The sequence below is a fragment of the Mobula hypostoma genome, chromosome 30 (genome assembly GCF_963921235.1).
Source record: "Mobula hypostoma chromosome 30, sMobHyp1.1, whole genome shotgun sequence".
Taxonomy (NCBI): Eukaryota; Metazoa; Chordata; class Chondrichthyes; order Myliobatiformes; family Myliobatidae; genus Mobula; species Mobula hypostoma.
The window spans coordinates 9,344,474-9,368,127 of record NC_086126.1 but is presented as its reverse complement, the minus strand read 5'-3'; the positions used below and the strand labels follow the sequence as shown (position 1 = coordinate 9,368,127).

The following is a 23,654-nucleotide window of genomic DNA, read 5'->3' as shown; positions in this document are numbered from 1 at the left end:
CGTGTTGTCACAGGAAAGCAGCATCCATCATCAGGGACCCCCACCACCCAGGGCATGCTCCCTTCTCAGTGCTGACAGGAGCCTCAGCGCCTACACCAGGTTCAGGAACAGTTATTACCCCTCAACCAACAGGCTCCTGAACCAGAGAGGATAGCTTTCACTCAATTCACTTGCCTCAACTGAACTGTTCTCCCAAACTATGGACTCTTTTTCAAGGACTCTTCATTTCACGCGCTTGATATTTATTGCGTATTTATTTATTTATTATTTTTCTTCTTGCAGGGCTTGTTAGCTTTTGCACATTGGTTGCTTTGTCAGCCATGTTTGTAGCAGGCTTTCATTGATTTTATCATGTTACCACGTATGCATGCAAGAAAACGAATCTCTGGGCTGTATATGGCAACATAAACGAACCTTGCTAACAAATTTATTTTGAACTTCGAAGGAAAGGAAGATTGAGGGCTACGCGGGCACGAAGGGTTAAATTGATCTTCAGTATAGGCTAGAGGGTTGGCGCAACATCGTGGACTGCAGGGCCTGTATGGTTCTCTGTTATATTATTAAGGTCCCTTTTAATGAACTGATTGCTGGTCAAATTTCGGACTGGATGACATTCCAAAGCTCTGGTGGATAATTTGTTCCTGCTGCCTGACTTGCTGTTGCCTGCATTTCCTGCCTTCATTTCAATTTGCTGGCGTTTTGCTTTCACAGCAACATTCCCTCGGCCTCAAGCGAGTTCATCCAACACTCGCGGCGTCGCTGTCAACACTCATTTCCATGCCTCACTGGGTTTACAATTCTTCCATGAAAAAAACATTTCCCCAATGAGTCATCATAAATCAAACTTCTTGTGCAAATTTGCAATTGAACGGCAGTAAGGCAGAAAGGAAATGATGTTGCTGTTGCTTCGAAAAGTGCTCCTCAAAGAAAGATTTTGATAGTAATTTTCTTTACAAGGATACGAGTTTTCTTGTTTGTATTACACATTTAGAAAAGCACTCCAAAAAAGAGATTTCGGGCTTCAGGTAGGGTTGCTGTTCTTAAAAAAAAGGACAATCAGTTCTTCATCCAACCTGTACCCTGGTTAATAATTGATTGTCAGTGATGGGCTTCTCTTGGAAGTAAGACTGTAAGATATAGAAGTAGGCCATTCAGCCCATTGAGTCTGCTCCGCCATTCAATCATGGGCTGATCCAATTCTTCTAGTCATCCCCACTCCCCTGCCTTCTCCCCCGACACTTTGATGCCCTGGCTAATCAGGAACCTATCTATCTCTGCCTTAAATACACCCAATGACCTGGCCTCCACAGCTGCTTGTAGCAACAAATTCCACAGACCTACCACCCTCTGACTAAAGTAATTTCTCCGCATCTCTGTTCTAAATGGACGTCCTTCAATCCTGAAGTCGTGCCCTCTTGTCCTAGATGCCCCTACCATGGGAAATAACTTTGCCATATCTAATCCATTCAGGCCTTTTAACATTCGGAATATTTCTACGAGATCCCCCCCCCCCCCATTCTCCTGAACTCTTGGGAATACAGCCCAAGAGTTGCCAGATATTCTTCATTCGGTAATCCTTTCATTTCTGGAATCAAATCATCGTTTGAAAGAAAACACAGGCAGACCCTTGTTATTGCACATTCCTTTTTTAAAAAAAGTGCTTTGTCACTTTCAAAGACTGGGAATTTTGCCTGCTTCAGATTAAGCAAGTATGACTTTCATCTGTCTCTAAATGGAAACTCTCCCTATTAAAGACTACACTAAATTGGACCGAGATTAAAATCATGACCTCTTACCAATGACGAGTTCTGTTTAGAATCTATATTGACTTACAGGACATTCCACCCTCGCTGTTAATAGGATCAAGGAACATTGTCAAAGACATTTTTTGCACGTCCGGAGAATCTTACATTTCCTTTTCACTCAAGAAATGTGGAGTTGCATTCTCTGTCCTTGGACTCAAGGCAGCTCTTCCTTCTGCGCCTCTGATGGTGTTTGAGCACTTCCCCACAGCCCCAAGGTTATTATTTACAACCATAAACTCAGTGGATTGTCCCTGGCTGCCACCACAGTCACGAGGCCGCACGCCGTTTGGAGGAATGACACCTTGTGTTCTGTCTGGGCAGCCTCCAACTTTATGGCATAAACATCGATTTTTCTAACTTTCAGTAAATTGTTTACTTCCCTCTTTTTCTACTCCCCATTTTGGCTCCTCTCTTCTCACCTACCCTGGCACCCCTCCCCGGTCCACTCTCCTCTCCTAATAGATTCCTTCTGCAGTTACCTATTTCACCCATCACCTCCCAGCTTCTTACTTCATGCCCCCTTACCCAGTCTCACCCATCGCCTGCTAGCAGGTCCTCCTCCCTTCCCCACCTTATTTTGGCTTCTGCCCACCCCCCACCCCGCTTCCAGTCTCGAAATGCTGACTGCTTATTCCTTTCCGCTGATGCTCCCCGACCTGCTGAGTTCCTCCAGCATTTTGCACGCGTCCCTCCAGTGGAATGTCGACACTTTAATGCAAGACAAAACCCAAGACCTGTCACCTAGAAGATCCAAACTCTCATGGGCCCCTGAAGACAAGTGTCAAATAATGGAGACCACCGTCAAGCTTTATGCTATATCTAAATGTCTCTGTAAGTGGATCTGTACACTCGGGGAAAACCAAGACAACTAAATAGAGACCAGATGTTTGCAGAGATCTGAATTCGTTTGTGGAATGATACACCTCCCCAGGTATTGGCAAGAATTTTTATTAAAATACCTTCCATGAGTTATAATTCAGTAACCAGTATCAATTTTAAACTGTTTTAACAGGTTATCAAAAGAATTCAAATATATTATACACACTTGGATAGAAAATGAAAGGAAGCATAAACTCAGTGCTTTATTCTGACTCACAGTGCCACTGGGGCAAGTAGGCCACCTCGGCTACTGCCTGCACCGCGACGAAGAAACTCATCAAGGACACGAGGCAATGAGGGAAAGTTAAATAAAGGTAAAAAAGTTAGCCAACTCGAGCCCCTTATTACGAGGAGCTCAAGACAGGTCTCTGGGAATGTTGAGAAACCAGAGATGACAAAAAGTGCAGGCATTTTAAAATTGGGAATGGCCCATGCACGACGCCTAACCTGCGCCATGTTATCTCGTGTCCGCCAGGTGGCAGCAGGCGGAACTTGCAATAGTTAAGTTCCTTGGTCTCAATCACTAGCCAAGCCCGCACGTCTTGTCTGACCGTTACAGTCGGGTGGGGGGTGATGGTGAATGTGGGCTTTCTAGTCAAGAGAGTGGACAGCACATTCGTGTTGTCATAATCCACATTTCACTTCTGGAGAAACTCACCTGCCTCATCAGGCAGCGACAGGAACAAGATATTCTATAGGAAGTAAACATTTAGGATAAATAGCAGAATCAGCTGCTCCATTCAAACACAACCCCTCTCATGTCAAACCTCTGTAAGAGCAGCAAGTGCAAATGTCATTATATGGAGTGAAAAACAGCAAACAAGTCTTCAGTTATTGGTCCTAAAGCAGGGCATGACTTGGAAAATACAGTATATCTATATAGATTTGGAAGGCTCAGTATGCAGTGCCTCCACTTGAAAAGGCTTGCAGTGTCGGACTATATGAAAAGATTTTTTTCATGCGAAAACCTGCTTCAATTCGATGTCAGGTCATCACGTGGACTGTCACCTCCTATTCCCACACCCCCCGACCCTCCCCAAATCTTGCTTCATGGCTTTAACGTGGTAGTTCTTCTGCAATAGGAGAAGGTGCCACAACGACAACCAGGGCTCCAGGTTTATTCCTATCCTGTAAAGAGTTGACATAATTTCAACTAGTACTGTAAAAAGGAATGATGCTCTCGCTGTTGGCGACCCCGTCCTAGTGTGATAAAAACAGGAATCTAATGTTTGGCGTCTTCCATGATCTGGTGAGCCTGACTGCTGTGGGGTATGTGTGGACGTGAGAGGGAGGTGGAGTAGGCAAGTGCAGGACAATCAGACCCACAACCAGCCGCGTCGACAACCATTTTACACCAGGTTCACGTTTCACTGCCACCGAATTGCACGTGGTTACGTGGACAACAGATCTCACCCACCATGTCCTTCGGATCTTGCAGGAAGATGTGGCACCAATCAAACAAGCCAGAAGCAAAACGCCCACCTCCCCCAGCGTCATCTAGCTCCCTCACCGTTCCCACTCCAGACTTTTAACTTTGAGCCCTCTGTAACTTAGTGCCCACACAGTTCAGTAAGTTGCTTTTATTTTGGTCGCTCATGGTTTTTTGGCTCGTGAAATGCACTGGTTAAGTGGCTCGATACCGAATGGTGCAGCTCAGATGAAAAGTCAATGTGAGCCATTAATTACATTTCCCTCTACAGTGTACATTCTACCTGACCCACCTTTACACAGAAACCACCCGGCCCATCTTGGCGCTTCTAACCTTCCTCTGCTTTCATTTTATATATATGCAATATTGGAGTTTTGTCACATGACCCGCTAACCCACTGCGTTGTCACATGACCCGCTAACCCACTGCGTTGTCACATGACCCGCTAACCCACTGCGTTGTCACATGACCCGCTAACCCACTGCGTTGTCACATGACCCGCTAACCCACTGCGTTGTCACATGACCCGCTAACCCACTGCGTTGTCACATGCTGCTCAGCAGATAAAATCCACAGAACCATGATTAAAACCCAGGTGAACGCCAGCACTCCGGTGAGAACAACTGCAAACTTTAGAGGTGAAATTAGATGCAGTGGTAGGGGAAGAAATGGAACAAGGGGAAATAGATTTTCCTGTCCATTATAAACCAGATAGGCGGCTCCGACTAAAGCCAACAATAGCTGATTTCATACCCAGTGCAACTCAACCTCCTCAGGTGGAGGCATGTTGAGAAATAACAATGACTGGACGCCGGAATAAAACCAAAAGATGATGGAAACTCAAGAGGGTCAGGCAGACCTATGGGAAGAGAAGGAGAACAATAATGTTTCATCCATTGCGAGGACGGTGTGTCATCTGAGGTTCGAGTGTTCATCTTTTCACAGATGCTGCCTGACCTGCTGGGTCTTCCGAGCTTTTTTTTTTAAACTTCATGTAGAAACATAGAAAATAGGTGCAGGAGTAGGCCATTCAGCCCTTCGAGCCTGCACCACCATTCAGTATGATCATGGCTGATCATCCAACTCAGAACAGTACAGCCCAGTGCCTTCAACATTGGAGGAAGAAGCAAATCGAACGGACTTGATGGGGGAAAAGAAAAGTTCAAGCCTGCTTGGTCCTCCACTGTGTCCCCTGCTCTGGCAATTGACGGCAGCTACTCTGTCACAGCTGAGATTGACTGTTAAGAAGCATCCACGTCACGGCGCTGTACACCATATGGTCCCCTCTCTTCCTCGGCAGCCAGTAAAAGCCTGGCAAAATAATATGCTTGGCTGTCGTGCTTAGCATCAGACAGCAGTCCCAGCTGCAAATGCAAACGATGATTAGTCTACAACAGTAATAAATAAAAAAAAGAAGCCTCTCGTCGAATTGGAGGGTTTACGGAGTGAAGCCGTGGAATACTTCAAGGTCCTACGTCTGTGGGGTGGAGTAGAATGTGTGGTAGTAGTTGGTGCCTTGGATATGGTCTCTGGTGAAGAGTAGAGGTGCAGTGGTACCTTGGGTTCCACCCTCGTACCAGGTTGGCTCGCAGTGGCGCTGCTCAGTCCCGTACCAGCCGTTGCGCTGGAGGCTGCTGGATAAACTGGGAATGGAAAGGGAAAAGGGTGTGAGGCAGCTTGACACTTACAATCTGCAGCAGACATTCGGGCATTTCAAAGCAACACACACACACACACACACACAAAATGCTGGAGGAACTCAGCAGGTCAGGCAGCATCCATGGAAATGAATTCAACTGACTTCATTACTTACATCCTTCATATACTTTTTTTTTGTGTGCCATACTCTGCCAGAGCCTTGGCGACCACTTTTCAAGTGGTTGTCTTGGAGGAAAGACTCTGCGAGTGGTCCCCCACGTCCTTCTCACAGAGCAGTCTTTTTTTTTCTACGAGGCCGAGTTGCGAGCTCGACACTCAACCCAGCATGGATGGAAAGCGTGCCCAGGAGCGGCCCGACTGGGTTCGAACTTGGGAACCTTCGCTCTGGAGTCCGGCGCTGATGTCACTGTGCCATCAGCCGGCCAAATACATGAGGAGTAAACACCTCTATGTGCAATTAATAGTAATTTATAATAAATATTCTGTACAACAGGATAGTCAATGTAACATAGAATACAGTTGTGTAAGCATGAATTAATCAGTCTGATGTCTGGTGGAAGAAGCTGTCCCGGAGCCTGTTGGTCCTGGCTTTTATGCTGTGGTACCATTTTCCAGATGGTAGCAGTTGGAACAGTTTGTGGTTGGGGTGACTCGGGTCCCCAGTGATCCTTCGGGCCCTTTTTACACACCTGTCTCTGTAAATGTCCTGAATCATGGGAAGTTCACATCTACAGATGCGCTGGGCTGTCCGCACCACTCTCTGCAGAGTCCTGCGATTGAGGGAGGTACAGTTCCCATACCAGGCAGTGATGCAGCCAGTCAGGATGCTCTCAATTGTGCCCCTGTAGAAGGTCCTTAGGAATTGGGGGTCCACACCAAACTTACTCACCTGTCTTGAGGTGAAAGAGGCGAACACACAGTTGATGTTTCAGGCCGAGACCCTTCTTCAGAACTGGAAAGGGAGGGGGAACATGCCACAATAAAAAGGTGGGGGTAAAGGAAGGAGGATAACGAGAAGATGACGGGTGAAGCCAGCTGGGTGGGAAAGGTAAAGGGCTGTATTTTTGGCAAGGACTGTGCTGGAGCTCTCGGGTTTGGGCAAGTGTTGGTCGACGCGGTTTGTGAATTAGATTCTCGAGTTCACGTTATGATGGCTGGACTCTTGCAGTTTCGTGTTTGTATATTGTGTTTTCTCCCCCCCTCCCAACTCCTTAATTTTTTTGCCTTTGCGCGATTTGTTTTTTGTTTTACGAACGGGGCACGGTTAATGTTTTTTTTAAAAACGGGTTCCATGGTTTTGTTTCGTGGCTGTCTGCGGGAAGACAAATCTCAGGGTTGTATAGTCTATACACACATTGATAATAGATATACTTTGTATTAAAACAGGCAAGTGTGATTGTATAGATAGGGTCGATGGGCCGAAGGGCCTGTTTCTATGCTGTACAACTCTACGACTCCAAAAATAAAACAAAGGAGGGAGATAACTTGAACTTAGAACATCTATAGCGCAAGTTAGCTACGGCACATTACAGGCCCTTCGGCTCACAACATTTAACCAACCTACTGTAGAAATTGCCCAGACTTTCATAGCCCTCTATTTTTCTAGGCTCCATGTGCCTATCTAAGAGTCTCTTAAAAGACCCTGTTGTATCCGTCTCCACCACCTCCGCCGGCAGTGCATCCCACGCACCCCCCACTCTGTGTGTGTGAAAAACTTACCCCTGACATCCCCTCGGTACCTATTTCCAAACACCTTAAAACTATGCCCCCTGACGTGAGCCATTTCAGCCCCGGGGAAAAGCCTCTGACTGTCCTTGGTAAGGTCAGAATCAGTTTTAACATCACAGGCACATGTTGTGAAACCTGTTGTTTTTGCGGCAGCAGTACAATGCGACACAAAGAGGAGAAAGCTGTAAATTACAGTAAGTGTATATATAAAAAAGCTAAATAAATAGTGCCATAAGAGAGGAAAAAAAGTAGGCAGTGTTCAGAGGTTCAATGTCCATTCAGGAATCTGAAGATACTCTAATGGACACCAAAATACTTTGACAAAGGTTCAGCTCCGACCAGGTCAGATGACAATTGCATTCTGAACTTGTACCAACTTCTGACGAATCTGACAGGCAGCTTCTTTTGGGTTGCTCTGTTCAAAGGCACGGTAAGTTATTTAGAAAGGAGGAAGCTTATGAAATATTCAACTGAATGGGGGGGGGTGTGTTAAAAAAAAAAGATCTAGATCATACCTGCCCTGTTCACTCTGTGACCCTGGGGCCCATACCGCATCATCTCCTTCAAACTGACGGGGGTTGTCAAAGAAATAGGAGCAGGGTGCAACGCTCCGACCGTTTAATATTCCAGAGCCGGCCTAGAGGAAAGAAACAAAGCAGTCATGCCCAGAAACGGCACGCCCTCCGAACTGCATCGGATCATGCGCACTTGTTCACGCAATCGATCTGAGAATCAATTCGGCCCGCTATGCGCGCTGTTTTTCCGCAGGCTTTCGAGTGTGCATGTTTTCGTCTCGGAGGCGGCTAACGTGGTCCAGCAAAAATGTTTAATCCTACTGCTCCATTGTTCTTGCTCCATGCATACACAAAGTTAGGGTACATAGCAAATATTAACTCCAACAACTAATCTTTAGACCTGAATGTGGATTGTAGATTAAATTTATAATGCAGTCCTGGACAATAGTTTCCTGAGCTGTGGACACCAGTTAACTGAAAACCAGACCATGCTGACTAACATTCATTTTGGGTGTCTGGAGCATGGGTGCGAACAAGGAATTGTGAAAATTATATGTAATTCACAGGAAGCATTGTATATACATTGTAACTGTAGAATTGTCCTTTGATCTTTAGCATATAAAATTACATGTAATATTGTGTCAAACAGGCCTCTTCCTCCAACAGTGTCTCATTTTGTTGAATAAAACACTTTGGAATCCACTAGCTTCAGTGTCTCTCCAGTGAGTTTGATCGCAATACAACACATAACACCCTTCAAATTAAAAGTCCACTTAAACTTCTTCATTAATGTCCCTATAACTGCTTACTATTCCAGACCAGGGGTCGCAGCCTCAGAATAGAGAGACGTCCACTTAGAACGGAGATGAGGAGGAATTTTTTTAGCCAGGTGGGGGCGAGTTAGTGGAATTCGTTGCCACAGGCAGCAGTGGAGGCCAGGTCATTGGGTATATTTAAGGTGGAGGTTGACAGGTTCTTGAATAGTCAGGGCATGAAGGGGTGCGGGGAGAAGGCATGAGATTGGGGTTGAGGGGAAAATGGATCAGCCATGATGAAATGCCAGAAGAGATTCAATGGGCCAAATGGCCTAATTCTGCTCCTCTGTCTTATTGTCTTTTATTCATCCTGCACACCACACTGTATTTTTGGCAATACTGAGCATCACTGTGTATACTGCTGGCAGAAGGAAACTTGCCCTGGGCCAGTCTTGGGAGATGGTCAGAACTACATTGCTCTTGACACTCCTGCCTAACTTTGATGTCCACGTAAGCTGCAAACATAATACTGGTTCATAATCAATAGTAAAATTTCTTGCCCATTGATGTGAACCTGTTCAACTGGATGCAAAGGATCTAAGCAGCATATTCCAACAACAGCAAGAGATTGTTGCCCTGTGCAGCAAACACTACATGCTGGAGGAGCTCAGCAGGTTATGCAGAGGAACAAGGGAGAAGAGTCTCGTCTGGAAACATTGACTGTTAATTCCTCCCCATAGACGCTGCCTGACCTGCTGTGGAGAGCAATAAACAGTCAATGTCTTCGGCCGAGACTCTTCACCCTCATTCCTCCCCATAGACGCTGCCTGACCTGCTGTGGAAAGGGATAAACAATCAATGTTTCCAGCCGAGACTCTCCACCCTCTTTCCTCCCCATAGACGCCACCTGACCTGCTGTGGAGAGGGATAAACAGTCAATGTTTCTGGCTGAGACTCTTCACCCTCATTCCTCCCCATAGACGCTGCCTGACCCTAACTCCAACAACTAATCTTTAGATCTGAATGTGGATTGTAGATTAAATTTATAATGCAGTCCTGGACAATAGTTTCCTGGAGCTGTGGACACCAGTTAACTGAAAACCAGACCATGCTGATTAACATTCATTTTGAGTGTCTGGAGTGTGGATGCAAACAAGGAATTGTGAAAATTATATGTAATTCACAGGAAGCATTGTATATACATTGTAACTGTAGAATTGTCCTTTGATCTTTAGCATATAAAATTATAGCATACATAATTATATCTCTGTGGAGAGGGATAAACAGTCAATGTTTCTGGCCCAGACTTTCCACCCTCATTCTTCTCCATAGACGCTACCTGAGCTGCTGAGATCCTCCAGTATTTTGTGATTTTGTTACTCAAGGTTTCCAGCATCTGAAGAATCTCATGTTTATGACGACTGCCTTCACTCGCCCCATCACTGAATTGTTCCCACAACCTATGGACTCCCTTTCAAGAACTCTTCATCTCATGTTCTTGATACTTATTGCTTATTATTGCCTCCTTTTTTCATTTCTTTTTGTATTTGTGCAGTTTATTGTCTTTTGCATGCTGGCTGTCCACCCTGTTGGTGTGGCCTTTCATTGATTCTATTATAGTTATTGCACTTATTGAGTGTGCCCGCAGGAAAATGAATGTCAGGGTTATTCATGGTGATATTTATGTACCCTGATATTAAATTTACTTTGAACTTTGCATATGTCACCATATACTACCTTGTGAATCATTTCCTTGCAGGCATTCGCAGTAGGACAAAGAAATCCTATAGAATCAATAAAAAAAAACTACAAAGACTGACAAACAATGAACAAAAGGCGACAAACTGCGCAAATACAATTTACCCTGAACTTTGCGCCTGGGATAAACCCACCCTGAAAGAGTCTAGAATGTTCTTCATAGCAACGGGGAAATCACTGCAGAATTCCCTAAAGGTTAATTTGCAGGTTGAGTTGGTTGAGAGAAAGGGCAAGAACAACATTGGCATTCATAGTCATAGTCATACTTTATTGATCCCGGGGGAAATTGGTTAATTTTGTCACTTTGACAGGACTGGAATATAAAAGCAAGGATAAATTGCTGAGGCGTTATACAGCACTGGTGAGGCCTCACTTAGAATATTGAGAGCAGCTTTGGGCCCCTTATCTAGGAAAGTACGTGCTGAACTTGGTAAGGGCTCAGAGGAGGCTCACGAGAATGATTCCGGCAATGAAAGGGTTATTGTACGAGGAGTGATTAATGGTTCTGGGCTTTCACTTGCTGGAATTTAGAAGAATGGGGGAAGAATCTCATTGAAACCTATCGCACGCCGAAAGGCCTCGATAGAGTGGATGCGGAGAGGACGCTTTCTATAGTGGGGGAGTCCTGGACCAGAGGGCACAGCCTCGGAATAGAGGGACAGCCATCTAGAGCTGCGATGAAGAGGAACTTCTTTCGCCAGAGGGTGGAAATCTGTAGGATTCAGTGCCAAAGATGGCTGTGCAGGCCAAGTCACTGGGTCATTTAAGACGGAGTTTGATTGGTTCTTGATTAGTCAAGGTGTGAAAGGTTATGGGGGAAGAAGGCAGGAGAAGGGGGTTGAGAGGGAAATGGATCAGCCATGACAAAAAGGCAGAACAGACTCGACGGGCCGAGTGGCCTAACTCCACTCCTATGTCTTACAGTCTACAGCAAGTCAATGTACAGCACTTCACATTACTGTGCTGCCAACAGCTATCGTTATCTCTCCCAACAAGTGACCATCTGCCATCTGGCCATGTTACAAATACACTTAAGATTTCATTGTTTTTATCCCCAATAACTACTAATTGTGCAAGTCAAATTACGAGCTAAACCGTGGGTCTGGGCACCGAGCTCAACCTCCTGCCCCAGAACTTGCAAGCTCCTTCGTGTCGGCTGCTGACAGCAGTATACTCAGATCCACTGAAGTAGGTCATCCTGCCACTCTGCTGCTTTCTACTGTGAGACATTGCCACAAGCACGCGGACTTGTCAGCCACGGAGCTCTGCTCGGCCGTCAGCGCGTCGAGGAGCACTTGAAGACTTGCGAGAGGCAGGGAGCGCGAGCCAGCTCAACAGGTGTAACCGTCACTGAAGAGGCACGAGGTGAACAGAAATAAATTGAATTCATGGCCCCACGGGGGAGGGGGAGCGTAAAGGATTAGTATTTGAGAGAGAAAGACTTCTGTAGGCTTGAAGAGTCGAGAATTACTTCCCTTCCTACACAAGCTGAGATCCCCAGCGGGTTTTTTTATTGTTAAGGAATGAATGGGGGTTAGTTTAAGGAAGGCAGGTGTGGAGCAGGTAGCTGGAATACTACTCAGCCGTGGGTTTTGTCTGTCAGCAGGCAGAGATGAGTACTCATCAATATCTACTGGAGTATAGATATTACACATCATAGGAGAATTAGCCCATTGAGTCTGCTCCTATCATTCAATATTGGCCAATTTATTATCCCTCTCCATTCTCCTGCCTCCTCCCCGTAACCTTTGACACCCTTACTAATCAAGAACCTATCAACCTCTGCTTTAAATATACCCAATGACTTGGCCCCACCGCCATTAGTGGCAATGAATTCTACAGATTCACCACTTTCCAGCTAAAGGAATTGCTCCTCACCTCTGTTTTAGAAATGATATAAAGTATAAAGTAGATATCCTTGCATTGATGCCGTGCCTTCTGGTCCTAGACTCCCCCAAACTGGGAAACATCCTCTCCACATCCGCTCTATCTAGCCCTTCCAATATTCGATAGGTTACAATGGGATCCCCCTCATTCTTCTAAACTCCATCAGGCTGAGGCCCAGAGCCAAACACTCCTCATACATTAACCCTTTCGTTCCCAGGATCATCCTCATGAACCTCCTCTCAACCCTCTCCAATGCCAGCATATCCTTCCTTAGCTAAGGGGCTTAAATCTGCTCACAATACTCCAAACGCCTTAAAAGGCCTCAGCATTGACCACTGAGCAGAGGCGAATCGGGATTGCCCAACTTGGCAGCAGCCTGCAGGTTAACCATCACCCCCACGAGGGAATGGCGACGAAGGAGGGAATGCAAGCCGCCTGGGACTTACCATGTCCTGGGTCGGTCTCCGGACGCGGAAGAACAAAACCAGCACGGCCGTCGGCAGCAGCTCCCAGAAGAAGAGGATGCAACCAAACACCAGATAGCCTTTGTCCCCGAGATTTGACATGAGATCAGCCTGCGGAAGCCAAGAACACGAGGCTACGATGCTTGTGGCAAAAGGCAAACCCTCTCTCACACAAATGGGACTCACCAGCACAGGAATGTTATACTGCAGATTTTTGCACAATCTCATTCAGTATCAGGGAACAATGGTGAGAATTGTCCAACATTAGATTGCCTCATCTCTTTCCCAGCATTCCTTCCCAGGCAAACAGTCCAGACCTATATCCCATCACCCATTTCACCTTTGTTGTCTGTTTCTACACATCCCACCTTCATATTTCTCTTTAAGTTTATTGTCATCTGACTGCACATTTATACAAGCAAACATCATTCCACCCACAATACAAATAAACCAAAATATTACCATAAATAAAATATAATTCAAGTTGCCTGTATAGATAGCACAGGTAACACAGTAAACAGCTTGCTGTACACGTAACGAGACCTCGGTGGTGCCAGGGTATTCATTAGTCTCTCAGCCTGAGGGAAGATCTATCTCCATTTCAGGAGAACGTTATCCATTACAAGCCCAAAGACGTAATGATCTGTCTTAACTCCGGCTCTTCTCATCCTTCTTCATTCTCTCAGTTTCAACAGCTCTTCCTGCCTCCACTTTCACTGAATTACAACCATAACCTTCTTAACTCTCATTCTCCTTCCCTCTCTTCCAACATTCTGAAGGGACCATTTTGGCTTTGACCTTATAGTTCATTTCTCCGTCTCATTAACAGTTCTGTCATTTTAATTCTCCATTCCACTCTCTGAGCTTTGGCCTTTTTCAATGCTTCCAACAAATCCCAACACAAGCTCGTGGAATAGTACCTCATCGTCCCACATTACGACTCAGCTACTCAACTTCACTGGTAGGTTTGGTTCAGATTGATATATTGAGGCAGCCACAAAGGCAGCAAGACAGTGACTATATTTCATTAAGAGTTTGTCAACTAAAACACTTTAAAAACTTCTGCAGAAGTGCTCTGACTAGCTGCAGCACTCTGGTATTTGGGAGGCGGGGGGCTACTGCATAAAATCAAAGTAAGCTACAGAGTTGTAAACTTAGTCATCTATATCATGGACACTGGCCTCTGTAGTATTTAGGGCATCTTCGAGAAGCAATGCATCAAAAAGTCCATCATTAAGGACCCCCATCACCCACGTCATGCCTTGTTCTCATTGCTACCATCAGGAATGAGGTACAGGAGCCTGAAGACATACACTCAGTGATTCAAGAACAGTTTCTTCCCCTCTGCCACCCGATTTCTGAATGGACAGTGAATCGATGAACGCTACCTCACTACTTTTTAAAAAAATTCTGGTTTTTTTTTGCACAACTTATTTAACTTAACTACGTAATAGACATATATACACTTACTGTAATTCAGCTTTTTTCCCCCTCTATATTTATTTATCATGCATTTCATTGTACTGCTGCCCTAAAGTTAGCAAATTTCACTACATATGCCAGTGATACTAAACCTGATTCTGATTCAGTTTCTTTTATCATGTGCACAGCACATTGATACCGTCAGTGCAATGTGTTGTTTGCGGGAACAACCGACACAACCCAAGTACGTGTTGGGGGACAGCCTGCGAGAGTCCCCACCTATTCCAGCACCAAAGTAGCATGCCCATAATGTTCAGCAGAACAACACAGGCAGCAACTCCAACAACAAGCTCCCTTCGTCCCTCCCACGGACAGTCCTCCAACCCTGGGACTGGCAGCCAACGGGCCTTCGGTGGATTCACGGACTCGCAGATATTGGGCCTCCGATTCACCCACCAGGCTCGTGGACCTATGCCCTTGGCCATCGGGCCTCTGAAGTTGCTGAATCTGATGCTGAACCCAAGGGATGTTTCAGATAACCTGCCTTTCCAGTTCGAGATGAAAGATCACCAACTCGTATTGTTAACAAAGGCAGCTTAGCCTGACTTGATCTGATGGATGTTTCCAGCAACTGCAATACTCTGCTCACACAGTTCCAGTGTACCTTCATAGTATCTCCACAGATCAGTTACGGTTAAAACCCCTTCACCAGCCTCTCTCAGCTAGATCACCACACCATTAGCATCATTCAGACTCTTGGTCTCTATCCTGTTACTGTTATCCACTTCGCTCTCACCAACTTCCCTTTTGGTTTCTACTTTTTCCTTCTTCTGATAAAAGACCACAAGACATAGGAGTAGAATTAGGCCATTCTGCCCATCATATCTGTACCACTATTTCATCATGGTTGATGCATTTCTTTCTCAACCCTGTTCTCTTGCCTTCTCCCTATGATCTTTCACGGTCTGACTAATACTACGCTCAAAATACAACCAATAACTTGGCCCCCACAGCCGCTGCGGCAATGAATTCCACAGATTCACCAAACTCTGGCTAAAGAAATTCCTCATCTCTGTTCTTAAAGGACATCCCTCTATTCTGAGAGTGCGCCCTCTGGTCCTAGACACCCCCACCACAGGAAACATCTTCTCCACATCTACTCTTCTGAGGCCTGTCTACATTCAGTAAGTTTCAAGGAGATCTCCCCATCATTCTTCTGAATTCCAGCGAATACGGGCCCAGAGCCGTCAAACACTCCTCATACGATAACCCTCTCATTCCCAGAATCATTCTCGTGAACCTCCTCTGAACCCTCTCTTAGATACGTGGCTCAAAACTGCTCGCAACACTCCTTGAAACCTCAACAGTGCCTTATAAAGCCTCAGCATTATATCCTTGCTAAGCAGGTGCTACACCTCACCCGGAGGTGAACTGCAGGCTAGCGGAGGGAAGGAGCGCCTTACACCTCCTTTGGTAGGGACTTATCTCCATCCCGCCACCCTCTACTAACATTAGAAACTAAAATGCTGCGATCCTGCAGTTACCTGGTCAGAAACATTGTACCAGCCATAATCAAAGGTGTCCACGTGAGTGGCAGGTGAACGCATGACGGCATATAGATTATAACAGGCTCTGCTTGCATAGAGCAGGATAACTAATCCCCCTACAGCTGTGGTCTGGTACACTGATGTTCCCTGCAAGTAAAAAAAAAGCAGAAAAACAAAGTACAATTATTTTTTTACAAAACAATTGAAGAGTTACAAAATGTAAATCATTTGTTTCAAATAAAGTCCTGGCTTTTTCTAATCAGCTTTATTTCTCCACATCACCAGGATGTGTTGTGTTGTGTGACATGGGCGGTCATGGTCTTCCCATGACCACGATTGTTCTCGGCGAGTTTTTAACCGCAGAAGTGGTCTGCCGTTGCCTTCATCTGGGCAGTGTCTTTACCAGACGGGTGACCCCCCCCTCCCCCCACCAGACGTTATCAATACTCTTCAGGGATTGTCTGCCTAGAGGTCGCACAACCAGGGCTTGTGATATGCACTGGCTGCTCGTATGACCATCGGCTTCACGTGACCTTGCTCGGGGTGGGGGGCTAAGCAGGTGCTACACCTCGCCCAAGGGTGACCTGCAGGCTAGCGGAGGGAAGGAGCGCCTTACACCTCCTCTGGTAGATGTCGATCTCCACCCCGCCACCCATTCTCCATATGTTTAAGTTCAAATTTAATTGTCAGTCAACCATACACATGTATACAGCTAAATGAAACAGTGTTACTCCAGCACCCAAGACGCAAAATGCAGTGCACACAGCAATATAGTTACAATAGCAAATACAGTCACAAAATAATATTAGCACAGGTCCTTGAGTGACATGGCTTGAAGATTGATGTTGCCCTGAGGCCACGTTTCTGCAAGAGCAATCATGCAGCATTCCTCATTTCATGGTCGGCTGCTTCCGAAGGGAATCCTGCTTGTCTTCCAGGGATATGGAATGCAAACAACACACACTGTGAGGTCTGAACTTCCCACACTGCAGCTTACCTTGGACTCCAGGTAGATGTTGGTTGAAGGTGAAGTTTTAGCGATGATGTAGAGGCACGTTGCCAGTGTGACGGCGCAGATGACGAAGAGGGAGTCGTTGATGATTACCCGTACCAAGACGATGGCTTTGGTCTCCTCGTGCTGGACCTTCACGAGCAAGGCACAAGTGAGATTCACTGTCAGAAACACCAGACTTGCCGCCAGGAAAACCAGTCGTATTGGGAGCCTGAAACCACAAACGCTCACCCGAGTTAGAAGACAGGGTAGAAGGAAAGGAAACTCTATGATCACTAGAGTTCATGTTTAAATCACAGTGCCGTTAGCTACCAATCGACCACAAACTAAGTTCTTGTGACATTTAACAATAATAACATTTTATTGATTCTGAGTGGGAAATTCTTTCATTACAGCAGCAACATTTAGCAGTGTGCAGACTTAACTAATGATAAAGTACAGAATAGTAATATACACAATAATAATTTACCAATGTGCAATAATAATGTACAAAATAATAAAACAAGAGACTATTGTACTATGAAGTGTGCTCTCCTATTGCACAGAGATGAACTGTTGTATATGCTTATTGCATTTGGTAGGAAAGATTCTCTGTGATGATCCTTGTGACTGCAGAGCTGAATGAGCCCGTTTGTGAGAGCGCTCTGCTGCTTTTTCAGTAGGTCATGGAGGGGATGTGCCTGATTGTCCATAATGGATTTGAGGAGATATTTATCCAGAGAAAGGCTGCCAAAGAAGAGTGCAAGCTGATTCATTCTGCTGAGGGGAATGGAAGGAACATGTGTATGAAAAGGGCCCAGTGTTCCTAACCTGTACTGAAAGTGCACAAGCACAGACCCTTCCTAAGGGCAAGTCCAGCTCTCTGCATCTACGCTATATTTTAGGTTGAGACACTTAAAAACTTTCTCCATTTATTTGAAAGAAAGCTTTCCAAGCTCGGGACATGGCCAGTCTAGGACCAGAGGGCACAGCATCAGAATACAAGGACATCCCTTTCGAACAGACGAGGGGGAATTTCTTTAGCCAGAGTGTGGTGAATCTGTGGAATTCGTTGCCACAGATGGCTGTGGAGGCCACGTCATTGGGTATATTCGGCGGGATGAGAAGATGGCAGCGCGCCACGCGTGCGCAGCTCTCCGGTGAAAAATGATATTGTATCTGTTAAATAGGGGCTGTGGACAATTCTGATTTGATGGAGACAGACGTGAAAGCACAGAGGAACATCTGGAGAAATTTCTGAAACGCTTGTTCGCTGCCGTCGTTACTGTGTGGTCGTGAATCTTTCGGCGGGTAGGCCTCAAAATCTCCGGCCTTGCCTGCTTTTGGCGACCGAGAATGAGGTCGAATCGTTCGGACAGAGACGGCGCTCAGTACTCAGTGTCGCAGAGCTGATCAGAGCTCAAAGTTTTCCGATGACTCAGAGTCTGATTGTGGTCGGCATGGCAGGGAGAGTTTTTCTTCCTTCTCCCGTCTGCGTGAGATGTGGGACATTTGAGAAACTTTGAACTTTACTGTGCTCACGGACTTCTTCATCAAGTTATGGTATTGTTGCACTGTTGTAACTATATGTTATAATTATGTGGTTTTGTCAGTTTTTTCAGTCTTGGTTTGTCCTGTGTTTTGTGATATCACACCGGAGGAAATAATGTATCATTTCTTAATGCATGCATTACTAAATGACAATAAAAGAGGACTACGTGTCTTCATAATCATAATAATAATAATATATTTAAGGTGGAGGTTGGTAGGTTTTGGATTAGGAGGGGCGTCAAAGGTTACGGGAGGAAGGCAGGAATTGGGGTTGAAAGGGATAATAAATCAGACTTGATGGAATGGGGAGCAGAGTCGACGGGCTGAATAGCCTTACTTTGCTCCTATGTCTTATGGTCTTAACCGGCAAGGTGTTTAAGCTGAAAGGAACACTGGGGTCTCCCTCCATCCCATCTGTCACCTTTACTGTGAGTGTTGATTACGAAAGGCCCAAAGCATTGTTGAGGATCTCTCTGTCGATCCCACAATCTCTTTAACCAGCTACCGTCAGGACTAGGACGGCCAGACTGAGTAACAGCTTCTTCCCTCAGGCTGTGAGACTAATCTCTGCCACCACCGAGACCTTGTCACTAGGTCAGCGAGCTGTTTACGGTTCTGTTTATTATTTACCTGTTCTGCACACTACATCATCCTCATCATCATTATATGCCGTGTCCGATGACATAGGTGAGCTTGTTCTCATGACCACCATTGTTCTTGACAAATTATTTCTACAGAAGTGGTTTGCCATCGACTTCTGGGCAGTGCCTTTACAAGATGGGTGACACCACCCCCCTCCCCCCACCACAGCCATTATCAATACTCTTCGGAGACTGTCTACCTGGCCTCACAGTGGTCACATAACCAGGACTTGTGATATGCACCAGCTGCTTGTACAACCATCCACCACCTGCCTCCATAGCTTCACGTGACCCTGATCAGGGGGCTAAGCATGTGCTAAACTTTGCCCCAGGGTGACATGTAGGTTAGCGGAGGAAAGGAGCGCCTTACTCCTCCTTTGGTAGAGACGTATCTCCACGTTGCCTCCCCCTACATGCATACCCTGACATGCACACTACACACATTTTGAATTACATTTTATTTACTCAGTTGCAGTAACATTTTGTTCAATGCACGGTGCGTGTGTTATATGTTTTATGAGAGCACTGTGGTCCGGAGGAACGCTGTTTTGTTTGGTTGTATACATGTACAGTGGGCACGTGGCCAAGTGATTAAGGCATTGGACTAGCGACCTGAAGGTCGTGAGTTCGAGCCCCAGCCGAGGCAATGTGTTGTGTCCTTGAGCAAGGCACTTAATCACACATTGCTCTGTGACGACACCAGTACCAAGTTGTATGGGTCCTAATGCCCTTCCCTTGGACAACATTGGTGGCGTGGAGAGGGGAGACTTGCAGCATGGGCAACTGCCGGTCTTCCATACAACCTTGCCCAGGCCTGCGCCCTGGAGAGTGAAGACTTTCCAGGCGCAGATCCATGGTCTCGCAAGACTAACGGATGCCTTTATATATGTACAGTCAGATGACAATAACCTCCAGGAGAACCACAACCTTGTCACTAGGATTTGGAGGCTTGCGTGCCTCAGTGACCCAGAATGCTACATGTCGGTTGGAGTCAGGGCTCTGTGCTTTGGCTCTTGGTAGGGTCACCCATGGCCAAACAGGGTCGAAGCCAGACCAAGAGTGGTCCACTGGTCCTCCAAGTTCAGGGATTCAGCTCAGGGCCAACAACGCTGACTGGTCAAACAAAATCGTGACGGAAGCAGAATCCTTCTAAATCTGAGTGTGACAATATTCCTGAGTCTCCACCCGGGACTTGCATAACTGGCACTAGTGAGAACCGAGAGGAAGCTACTGACACGATGAGGGAAGCCCTTAACATCAGAGAGCGAGGACTTTCATCGCTGCCCTAAATGTCAGCGGTGTAACAGGCGCAGTAAGTAAATAAAGATGACAATAAACTTGAACTTGAGCCAAGGTGGAAGGGGAGGAAGAAAAGAATCAAAGTGAGAAGTCCTAGAGCTAAAACGTTGCCGGTTGAGTGGCCCAGGCAGAGGGTAAATGGAAGGAAAGCAAAGCAGCCAGCAGATGGCAGCATCAGCCTGGACTTAATATTTAACCAAAATCAACATTAATAGAAAATGGTTATTAGGAGAGTGTGGGAGTAAGTGATTATATCATTCCAGGGTTCAGAAGACAAGACAGTTTTATGCTCTATTCACTAGAAGTTTTACAAGCCCCATTTGAACCCCTGGGTGAAATTAGAATGTAAATAAGTCAGATCCGCTACTGTACCGTATGTAAAGCAATCAGTTCCCAGCGTTTACCATACTGACCTGCCGCATTTCCCCCACCTTAATGGTCTCATTGCTAAGTGATAGAACTCCCCGCTCGACAATTCCCAGAGAATTGTTCTTGCTGCCGACTGGATAGGTTCCACGCCACCCAGCCGGAGCGACGCGGGAAGACTTGCAGGACAAGAAGCAAAAGTGGAAGCTGTTTTACAGAATGGCTGAGGAGCACAGAAAGTAGTTACCGGAGCAGAATTAGGTCATTCGGCCCATCGAGGCTGCCCTGCCATTCAACCATGGCCGATTCAGTTTCCATCTCCACCCTCTCCCTCCTGCTTTCTCCCCGTAACCTTTAATGGCCTTACTAATCAAAAACCTGTCAACTTCTGCTTTAAATATACCCAATGTCTTGCCCTCCACAGCCGCCTGTGGCAATGAATTCCACAGATTTGCCACCTTCTGGCTAAAGAAATTCCTCCCCATCTTCGTTCGAAATGGACGTCCCTCTATTCTGAGGCTGTGCCCTTGGTTCTAGACTCCCCTGCCGTAAACATCCTCTCCACATTCACTCTATTTAGGCCTTTCTAAAGGGACCTCCTTCTATTTACTTGGGGAGAGACAGGGAGAAAAAGGTGCTTTGTCGGAATATGGAGAGGGAGCATTATAAAATCAGCGTACGATCGGTGGGTTGGGAAGAAAAGCTTTGGTAACATTATGTCAGTAGATCACACAGTCAGTAAAGGGGGAGTAAAAGCCAGTCTGGCCACATTGAAAATCAAAAGGCTCAAAATAAAAAAAGATTTACTGCTGGGAGATAAACCGAGTTGAGTTTTATCCTGCCACTTCTGAAGCCTGCGCAAATTCGGCCTGAGCAATGGCATAAAATATTGCCGTCCTGCCCACTTGACAAATCCCCGGCGAAATAAACTTCAGCCAATTTCCAGTCCAGACCTTTGAGAGACCAGACAGCACGGAGTTGCCATAAATCAGAGTGGCACTGGCAATCTCACAGTTGCAGCTGGTGCGGGGAATGGAAATGTCACAGCGCCTCTGAGGGGAATGACTTCCAAGGTGGAGATTGGCGTGTGCACACACGGAGGCTGACACCCAGCCACGGCGACTGACACAGGCAGACCATCACAGTCACACATACTGACAGTGACATGAACACACACACACACACAGATAGTCAGTCGCACACGGACACACAGCACAGATTCTGCCTTACACAACCAAAAGGCGAAAAAAAACCCTCTGCCCGTGGAGAAGAAACACGTTAAACACACTTAAGCCAGAGGTCCTAGCACACGTTTCCTGAATAGCCTAAAGGCTGATTTATACTTGTGCATACGGGCTACGCCGTAGGCCTGATTTATACTTTTGTGTAGCCCTACGCCGTAGCCAGCATGCATAGTTGTGTCTGCGTCGCTCTGCAATTCACCGCCAAAACGCTAGTTGGCGGTGGGGTTTCTATGCCACTGTGTTGAGTTTCTTCGTGAGAGACATGGATGAGGAAATGCATTTCAAATATTTTCGGATGTCGACTTGTAGATTTGACGATTTGGTTCATCGTCTCCAACCATTTATTTCGCATCAGTGTACAGACATGGCGGAGGAAAGCAACCAGAAATGCGTATGAGAAAATGCGACGCTACCATAGTCATAGTCATACTTTATTGATCCCGGGGGAAATTGGTTTTCGTTACAGTTGCTCCATAAATAATTAAATAGTAATTAAACCATAGATAATTAAATAATAATATGTAAATTATGCCAGGAAATAAGAACAGGACCAGCCTATCAGCTCAGGGTGCCTGACCCTCCAAGGGAGGAGTTGTAAAGTTTGATGGCCACAGGCAGGAATGACTTCCTATGACGCTCTGTGTTGCATCTCGGTGGAATGAGTCTCTGGCTGAATGTACTCCTGTGCCCACCCAGTACATTATGTAGTGGATGGGAGACATTGTCCAAGATGGCATGCAACTTGGGCAGCATCCCCTTTTCAGACACCACCGTCAGAGAGTCCAGTTCCATCCCCACAACATCACTGGCCTTACGAATGAGCTTGTTGATTCTGTGGACCAATCAGAGTTGCTGCGGTCTGCGTCGCCACGACGCACGAGTTACATCTTTGGGGAGGTGCACGTCACCCTATGCCGTAGGGTACGCGATACCTATGGTGTATATTTGACGCACAAGTATAAATCAGCCTTTACTGGGGTCCAGGGTGGTCTCAATTACATACTTGCTTTTAGTCTCATTGTACCCAACACTGACTGCACAGATCATATTCTCCATAATTTTATTTCAGAGATACAGCATGGAACAGGCCCTCTCGGTGCTTCAAGATACCCTGCCAGCAACCCACTGGTTTAACCCGAGCCTAATCACAGGGCAATTTACAATGACCAATTAGCCTACTAACCAGCAAGTCTTTGGACTGTGGGAGGAAATCGGAGGACCCAGGGGAAACCCACGGGGAGGACACACAGATATACCTTTCCTTTTCATAGAACATGGCATCACAGTACAGGCCCTTCGGCCCACGATGTTGTGCTGACCTTTTAACCTACTCTAAGACCAATCTAACCCTCCCCTCCTGCGTAACCTTCCATTGTTCTATTATCCATGTGCCTACCTTAACAGTTTCTTCTAATGTGTCCGCCTCTGCCACCATTCCTGGCCGAGCACTCCACACTCCCACATCTGCCCTATACCTTCCTCCACAATCACTTCAAGATGATGCCTTCCTTGTATTACCCATTTCTGCTATGGGAAAATTCTCTGGCTGCCCCTTGTCCACTTCTATCATGTCGCCTCTCATCCTCCTCTCCAAAGTAAAAACCCTTAGCTCACTCAGACTGTCCTTATAAAACACGCTCTCTAACCCAGACAGTATTCTGGAAAATCTCCTTTGCACCCTCGATAAAACATTCACATCCTCTTACCATCTTGC

The 23,654-nt window shown here is 46.1% G+C and overlaps 1 protein-coding gene across 4 annotated transcripts in view; it reads right to left on the bottom strand.

The window, feature by feature from the left end:
* Nucleotides 1–2,459: 2,459 nt before the first annotated feature.
* LOC134339753 (integral membrane protein GPR137-like) overlaps nucleotides 2,460–23,654 on the bottom strand; it is a 73,159-nt gene continuing 51,964 nt past the window's right edge. For 2 of the 4 annotated variants that reach the window (XM_063036509.1, XM_063036510.1), the window contains exons 5-10: nucleotides 16,846–17,071; nucleotides 15,846–15,995; nucleotides 12,862–12,990; nucleotides 8,016–8,137; nucleotides 6,662–6,724; nucleotides 2,460–5,756 (exon numbers count right to left, since the gene is read on the bottom strand). In XM_063036509.1, the coding sequence (XP_062892579.1) occupies nucleotides 5,585–5,756; nucleotides 6,662–6,724; nucleotides 8,016–8,137; nucleotides 12,862–12,990; nucleotides 15,846–15,995; nucleotides 16,846–17,071 (862 nt within the window). In that variant the 3' untranslated portion in view covers nucleotides 2,460–5,584. Of the gene's footprint in view, nucleotides 5,757–5,926; nucleotides 6,725–8,015; nucleotides 8,138–12,861; nucleotides 12,991–15,845; nucleotides 15,996–16,845; nucleotides 17,072–23,654 lie in introns of all 4 variants that reach the window. The other 2 variants (XR_010016441.1, XM_063036511.1) reach the window with 2 other exon arrangements.